Source organism: Pyxicephalus adspersus, chromosome 10 (genome assembly GCF_032062135.1).
Source record: "Pyxicephalus adspersus chromosome 10, UCB_Pads_2.0, whole genome shotgun sequence".
NCBI classification, from domain to species: Eukaryota; Metazoa; Chordata; class Amphibia; order Anura; family Pyxicephalidae; genus Pyxicephalus; species Pyxicephalus adspersus.
In genome coordinates this window covers 55638008-55646764 of record NC_092867.1, presented here as the reverse complement: position 1 = coordinate 55646764, position 8757 = coordinate 55638008, and the positions used below count along the sequence as shown (strand labels likewise).

Sequence of the window (8757 nt, the reverse complement as noted above, 5' to 3'; positions counted from 1 at the left end):
CCGCATGCTTTCTTTCAGTGTCCCGCTGCCTTCACAGGGAAAGAACTCGGTGAGTACTGTACTGTTTTAATTTATGTATGCTTTTATTTTCTTTTTCTCCTCTGACCTGCTGTATGTACGGTAGTTAAGGGGGATCTTGGTCTTTTTTTCGGGGTAGGTCTTATATTAGGGCAGGTTTAGAAAATAGTGCTAGGTCTTACTTTCGGGGTAGGTCTTATATTAGGGCAGGTTTAGAAAATAGTGCTAGGTCTTACTTTCGGGGTAGGTCTTATTTTCGGGGAAACACGGGGTACAATTAATGTGGGAAGAAATCTGGTAAGAAATGGAAGGTTCTACTCCTAACTTTGATTAGGAGGTAGTTTTGGTAATGTAAGAATGGAAAAAACTGATTAGTATCAGTGGGAGAAAAAGTGCCCACACACCTCGGTACGATTGAGGGTAGTAGCTTCAGGAATTTTGTCCTGTCACATAGAAGTTTTACTTTTCATGGTTACAATGCCACCTACGAGATAACTGGCTGCTATGCACATCACTACATGAATCATTGTTTATATACTATTTAGATTTTGTGATTTTAGTCCAGGATGGAGAAATTAAAAAAATGCTTCTTTCCTCTTGCACCGGAAATACTCTCAATTCCCTCCTGAAGGGAGAACCCTCCTTTTGGTTATGACGTCCAAAAGCGAAGTTGGACAAAATTGCAGACGTTTATATTGTAGTATGGAGACAATCCGCTAGATGGCGCTGCAGGAAAAGGACGTGCAGGAGAGTTGGTGTCCATTTTGTTGTAGCCCGGGATTAGCGTTAGGAGTATTCTATTTTTTTTTCCCAATAAGAATCTTTCTGGAGGTGTGTAATGCTGCAACAGTGTACCCAGTGTGGAGGAGGAGGTAATGTTTTCTAATTATGAGAGGAGGGGGTCTCAGCACTCTCTCTGCACTGATTGGGAGATCATGCGATCTCAACAAATCATCTTTCTCTAAATCCTATGGTGTTTAGTATATTGAGATTTCCTGAGCATTCTGTCAGTTTACTCAAGTATTCACTCATCACCGTTCACTCCATAATGGAGTTGGCTCCCTGATTTCTGCTCTCGACCATTCAGATTGCTTTTAAAAGAGGTACAGGCTGAAATCACATTCATGAACTCCAGTACAGAAATTAATTTTGGAGTAAAAAAATGTTTGGAGAAAGTACTGCCACCCAAATTATTTATTTTGAAACTCTATTTAAAGAGCCTAGGACTATCCAGTTTGGAATTGACATTTGCGTTTGAACCCAACATACTTTTTTTTTCCTTTCCAATATTGTGCAAACTCTATTTCTTGCACATTTTGTTTGCTCTTCCTGATATGTAAAATCAATGTGGAGCCAAAAGATACACCTACAGATCAGAGGACAGAAAGATGCATCATGTCAGATCATCAGTCTATGAAGAGCAGGCCCTAATGGGGTAAAGGTGTTAGAGAGGAAAGAGCAGTGTCTTGAGGGGGCAGTGCTGAGAAAAGACTCTTGGTCCCACTCCATGAGCTGTGCAATAATGGACATGCCCGCTACAAGACCCTCACTTGTATAAGGAGGTATAGACCAGGAAGATTGTGACATATTCCTACCCCAGTACAAAACATAAATCAGACCTCATCTGAAAAATGCTAGTCTAGTTTTGGGCACCAGTTCACAAAAAGGATATTGCAGAATTGGAGAGAGTGCAGAAAAGGGCAACTAAACTAATAAAAGAAATGGAATAGCTCATCTATGAGGAGAGATTAGCTGAACTGAATCTATTCTCCCTTGAGAAAAGATGTTTGGAGGGGGGGTATAATCACCCTATATAAATGGTCCATATAGAAAACTCTCTTCAAAATTATTCTCATTAGAGTCATTACACAGGACAAGATGGCACTCTTTGTGTCTGAAGGAAAAGAAATTAATCTTCGCATAAGAGATTCTTTTCAGGACTCTGAAAACGTGGAATAGATTCCTTCAGGAAGTAGTTTTAGCAAGCTCAATTCATTGGATCTAGATATGCATTCAGTATTATAAAAAAGAATATAACTGACTTTTCAGTTGTATAAGGAATGAAACCAGAATGTTGTTACAGAAAAAATCAAATTGGCTAATGGAAAGAAGAAAAAGGAATTTATTCCTTATTGTAACAAATAAAACATTTTCATAAGGATTTTATCTGCTTTCCTTTTGATCATCTGTGTGTAAAGGTTTCTGCATGGTTATTGGTATTGTAGTATGTTTATTGGTCTTGTGTTAGAGCCTATGACTTGTGACTTTTTTCAACCTGACTAAGTAAAAATCCAATGTGGTCCTTAACACTACTGTATTATGAAGTTTAGATTTATTTTTAACATACATTTTATTTCTTTTTTCGATAGATTGTTGGCAGTTTAAGATTATTAAAATACTGAGCATTTCAGATACATTAAAGTGGAGGTCAGAAATTACAAAGATCTTTGGTCTTGATGGAGAACCGGCCGCTCCTCAGATCACCTAGTAAGAGGAGACTTTAATTTCTTGTTAAGAAGAGAAGAATATTGAGGATCCACCTAGATTCGCACAACCTGTGATATAAAGACATAGACACAATGTATTCAGTCAGTGTGTGTGTTTTCTACAGATGGATCGAGAAATACCCCAGAAAGATGTCCCCGTCCTCTGTATTCCCTGAATTCCACACAGGCACATCATGACATCCCGCAGGAGGATCAGGTATGTGGAACTGAATTTTCATGAAATTTATTAAATTTATTTTTTATAAACACCCAGTGAATCCTTTTGATATCTTTATTATTTGTATTTTGAAGAGTGAAAGTCACAATAATATGAAAGCTGAACTAAAAGAAGAAATAGAGTAATTTGTGATGAGTGGTGATCCATGTAAGGAGGAGAAGATTTATCAGGAGATCAGCACAGGTGAGTAATAAAAACTAAATCCAGAAAAAAGCCCCAGATTCTCCTCGTTAAATTACCACAATCTCTTTGTCTTCCAGTTCTTTGCCAGTAAATGAGGAGATGGTATGTACCCAGTGAAAAAGTCAGGATCCATCAGCATTTTTGCATGTCATTGTGCATTACACTCCTCCTTATTCACAGACACCAGAGCGACTAAGACTAATGTCAAAACTGAGGAGGTTGAAGAATTTCATCTGAAGAATAAAGAACAGGAAATTCCTGAAGAGATTGGAGCAGGTGAGATTATTTAAAGGTAAATCTAAATATATTACACACAACAATTTCAGTAGACGGTATTATGGTTGGTAAGTTAGATCATGTAAAGTTGTTATTAGTTTCTCTTTAAGGTTAACCAAAGCACTTAGTTATTTTATGATATTAACATCACCCCTTCACCTCAGCAGATTGTGAAACAGAAGACAAGGGCTTCACATCCCATTCTTCAGAAAAAAACTCCATTGTCTCAAATCAACAACCAGTGAGTAAAGCTACATACACACTTCCAATTATTATCGTTGGAAAACGAACGACGAACGTTCATGCACGATATATACGAACGATCGTATAGCACCGATCCTGCACATAGAGTTAACGACACGATCGTTCGTAGATATTGTACACACAATAGATACGATCGTTTGAGCGATAGAGGAACTATGTGCACGACAGGAAAGTGAACGCACGTTCGTTCATCACGCATGCTCTGACCATGGACGATCAACGAACGACCGTACACACGAACGATGTTCAACGATCGTCGTCCAATCCGATCCGTCGGTCCGGTCGTTCGTTTCCAGCGACTTTCCTCGTTCGTCGGCGTCGTTGGTTACTTTTTTACGAATGATTTTTTGCCCAATCGATCGTTCGTCGTTCGATTGGAACGATAAAAATTGGAAGTGTGTACGCACCTTAACAGTGCAGATCTGTTATCTCACTCTTTGTCACATGGAGGCTGCACTGATCTCTCCTATCCCAATGGCCATCAAACACCTTGTAGATAGGAGGAAATATTTTCTTGTTCTGACTACGGCAAACATTTTAATCAGAAAGCTCATTTTGCTTCACACCAGAAATGTCATGCAGGGAAGGAGTCACACTCTTGTTCAGAGCGTAGGCAGTGCTTTTCCTCTTGGAACGTTCTTTCTGAACATCAAAGACTCACAGAGCAATTAAGCCTTTTTCATGTCCTGAATGCATAAAAAGTTTTACTTTAAAATGGTCTTTAATGAGACACCAAAGAATTCACACAGGGGAGAAGCCATATTCATGTTCAGAGTGCGGGAAGAGTTTTTGCCTAATTGGCCATCCTATTAATCATGAGAGAACACACACTAGAGAGAAACCATTTTAATGTCCAAAATGCGGTAAATACTTTACGCAGAAATCCAGCGCACTAAGGCACCTGAGAAATCACACAGGACTAAAGCTATTTTCATGTTCTGAATTTGGGAGTCCTTTGCTCAGAGAGGACATCCTACTTTACACCTCTGATCTCACATGGGGAAAAAAAATGTTTTAAATTCTCCAATTTGAAAAAAAGTTTTCCTCAGAAAGACAGTCTTATTAAACACCAGAGATGTCACACAGGAGAGAGGCCATATTCCTGCAATGAATGTGGCAAACAAAGTCCTAATTCACACCATTTAAGCTCACACGGGTGAAGCCTTATTCATGTTCTGAATGTGAAAGATGTTTTTCCAGGAAAGAAGCCCTAGTCAGGCATTAGATTGTTCACACAGACGAAAAGCCATATTCCTGTTCAGAATGTGGGAAATGTTTTGTGACCAGGGCTCATTTTATCACGAGAAGACTCACATGTCTGATAAGCCATATTCTTGTTGTGAATGTAGTAAATCCTTCCCTCACAAAGGCAGTCTTTTTTCACACCAGAGATGTCACACAGGGGAAAAACCATTTGTATGTTCTGAATGTGGCAAATGTTTTCCTCACAAAGACACTCTTAATAAACACCAGAGAATACACACAGGAGAAAAACCTTTGTGGTAAGAGTGGTAATGTGGTAAGAGTTTTCCTCAGAAAAGTTATCTTGTTAGACACCAGAAATGTCACACCAGGGAAAAACCATTTTCCTGCATTGAATGGTAAGACATGTTTTTCCACCATGCAAAATTTAATTTCACACAAGCGAACTCACACTGGAGCAAAGCCATATTGGGAGATGTTTTTCCAGGAAAAAAGCATTTATCAGACATCAACTTATTCACTAAGATGAGACCCTTTTTTTCCAGATCTCTATGACAAGAAGGCTCAAATTACTTGTCATCAGACTACCAAAACCAAACACCAACTCTCTAGTGTGAGTTGATATTGAACTGATTCCTTTTTTCATCACCTTCACACCAACATTTATTAAATATTTTATTCTTTATTTTTTATATATATATATATATATATATATATATATATATATATATATACATTTTCTTTGAATAGCAGAGGTTCCTGATACACATTATTTTGTCTAGTGACTGATTATCTAAAAAGTCTTTGGTAAGACACGTCAAAGGAAAGAAACATTTTTTTTGGAATTTGAGCAATAGCATAACCTTGGGTATTAGCCCAATCCCTAGTAAAATAGATACTAAGTGAAAAGCAGAAGAGTATGAGCTTCTTGCTGTAGATTATACCTCTGTGTACAGGAAATGAGATCTCTATTTTAGCTTGGTGCCCTCTCAGGCTGGACATAATTGAGTTTATTTTACTATTTCCTTTTTCTTATAAATTTACTGTAGTTAAACTATTGCTCCAGCAGTGTCATTCTAGATTGCAGGTACACAGGAGAGGCAGAAATAGCATTGGGTACCTAATGGGATAATTAAGATTATGGAAGCAAGACAAAGGCAAAAACAAAAACTAGAATACACAGGATTACAGGGGACACTGGAGTAGCAGAATGCAGCAACATACAAACTTGAACTGATACACTGATTGCTTTAGCCAGTTAGGAGAGCAACTTGCTAACTGGCTGTGGCTCCAACATTCCCGGGGAATTCCAGAAGTGTGGGCAACTGTATACCAAATGAGGGACCCATCGCTAAATTGGATCCATGTTTAATGTGACATTTCTAACCATTCTTTTTCTTGTGGTCTTCCCACACTTCCTCAGAGAGGGAACTAAAACATCCAATACAAAGACCCAAGATCTTTTTTCAGGGCTGTGACCCTACCAGTCTGTTAGCTGTTGAATATTCCATGCACTAAGGGTTTGAGCACAGAAACAAGGTAGAAATTTAGTAACGTGAGATGCAGAGGCTAAGCTTTAGCAGACATGGTTCGGTTTAGGAGGTTATGTACAGCGCACTACACAATCTATTGTAAAGCAGCTTGAGATGATCCATATTATTGATGAGCAAAATATTACCCCAGGTGACAAAAACAGTGCTTTGCAGTAGGGAGGATCTACAAATTTCTAGTGATTGTGGGTGGACTCCATCAAGAGTTTGAGGCCACATTTGAATAAAGTTCTTTTCTGTGGTTCCAAATGTAGCGATCTCTGAGGAGCGAGACATAGGCCAAGGTGGGTGATTCCAATAGCCAAGGAAGAATGATGTGGTCAGTTTCCACCCAAGCTATAGAAGCAAGCAGAAAAGTATAAAGGTGTCGAGAAGAACTGTATAGAGATGGCTTTCAGATTCAGAAACTGGCATAACATATTGTCTGACAAAGAAGCAGAGAAAGAGCACCAGGTCTGCCAATTAGGGCAGCATGAGTTACAAAATGTTCCCTTTTTTTGAAAAGCCATCTTTTCTACATCTTCCTTTGGTCCCAGCATTTGTATGCTTTCCAAAGCCGCCCAGCTACAGGTTGCCATAGCTACGGCCAGCCTCACGATCTTCCAAAGCCGAATCACCGCTAGAGGGCTCCTACGTGCTAAGTAACTATCCTCATCACAACAGGAGCGGCGGCCATTTTGTTGTAGCCCGGAAGAAGCGTTAGGAAGATAATTTTACCTGAATTTCCGTGGAAAACTGTGTGGCTGTGATTGTGTACATGTGAAGAGAAGGTAAAAATGTATTCTTATTATGAAGGAGAGAAGGGATCACAGCACTCTCGGTGGCCTGAATTGGGGTAATATGTCACCTCAACAAATCGTTAACTTTTTTTGAGGTGTAGAACATTAGATGGTGAGCTCTCCTGGGCCTGGGTAAAATTCTAACCAAAAATGTAATTTTTTAAAAAACAAAAATGTAATATATTGCAGCTTATCAGGTATTGTTACTAAACAAGGAAATTCTTAAAGAAATACAGTTACTAAGTGAATACAAACAGTATGGAAGTAAAGTGGGGGACAGATTATCTTGTACATTACCCAGATGTGCTTGCACTCTGCACTACAGCCAGTTCTCTCTGGTATCTGAATTGTAGCAGCTGGGAGGGTCAAACATGCGTTATCATGTTACACTTGATACCGAACTGCAATACCCTACATCTCTACATTTTCTAGCATCCCTACATTTCAGCATAAACCTTGTATCTATATGATGAGGTAGCACTTTTAGTCACAGGGTGTAGATGTTAAACAATTGTTGAACCCCCATTCAAGAAATGATGCTAGAGGTCCTGGCTGTGTGGGTAGGTGCACAGGTACAGACAAGAACAGCTACACAATGGGGGTTTGGAACTGATAAAGTTCAGTTGCAAAGGTATTACCTATAATTTAAAACTAATAAACATATTTGCTTTGAATAACTTCCCATGTTTGATTTTGGAATTTTTTTGGCTTTTAATACTCCATGTAATGGAAATGAACTGAGGTAGACAAGTCCAGCCTGTTTGAAAACCACGGGTGACTTCAAAGACACATTGGGAGAGTTATTAATATTATTAATATTAATAAACAGGATTTATATAGCACCAACATATTATGCACCACTGTACATTCAGTAGGGAGTTAGCCCAACCAGTCAGTAATAAGCATAGTGTTAAACACAGGATCCTAAATTTAGGGGGGATACAGAAAATTGAAAATCAATGCGACTTTCACATCTAAACACTAATAAGCTGCAATATGTTGGTTTTAAATTCATTTTGTTGGGACTTTAGACTTCTGGTAAACAGCATATTTATAGGACAGAGGTCCCATCATTAAAGTCAGTTGACTATGCTACTAAATCATGACATTCATAACTGGAGGAGGCTGCAACTCTCAGGGTGACCCAGACACTGAGATTCATTGGGAAGTTAAGTCCAGCAGCATTGACCATCCACCAATAGCCACACACCTGCCTTTTACTCTCCATACTGTTATCATGACCTATTTCCCCAACCACTCTATTCCCATGGTTGTTCATATTCACCTCTCCTACCAAATATTTTTGCCTAAACTTTTTTCCTTTGATGTTACAGGTGTTTCCCTTCTCCGATCCCTTTCTCTTCACATTATCAATATATCTTACAAGAACATTCTTAGCCTTACTCTGCTTTTCAATAAAAATATTGATTTCCAAAGAACTAGTAAGCACGTTTTTAGAAACTATGCTTACTCTTTGTAGGGGTACCACAATCCTTCCCTCCTTCCTTTGGGTTGAGCCTGCCTTGCCATCAGTTGAGCTTTTGGGTCTGGATGTTTTGCTTTTAGCTAAGTATAACACTGGCTTACATTTATTTCCTAATAAACTTTAGTTGTATTTCTTTTTGGCAGTAGTAGATTGATAAATTACCCTAAAATTCAAAAACAGAAGTGCATGTCATCAAAAAAACACAAGAATCTGTAGAAGGACTTCATGATGGAAAACCATCTACCCCCAACATTACCGGGTAAGAGGAGACTTT

The 8757-nt window shown here is 38.7% G+C and overlaps 1 protein-coding gene across 1 annotated transcript in view; it reads left to right on the top strand.

The window, feature by feature from the left end:
* Nucleotides 1–5397: 5397 nt before the first annotated feature.
* The window catches only part of LOC140338878 (uncharacterized), a 29317-nt gene continuing 25957 nt past the window's right edge, over nucleotides 5398–8757 (top strand). Inside the window, exon 1 of the mRNA XM_072423198.1 lies at nucleotides 5398–8742. Coding sequence (XP_072279299.1) covers nucleotides 8709–8742 — 34 coding nt within the window. The 5' untranslated portion in view covers nucleotides 5398–8708. The remainder of the gene's footprint in view (nucleotides 8743–8757) is intronic.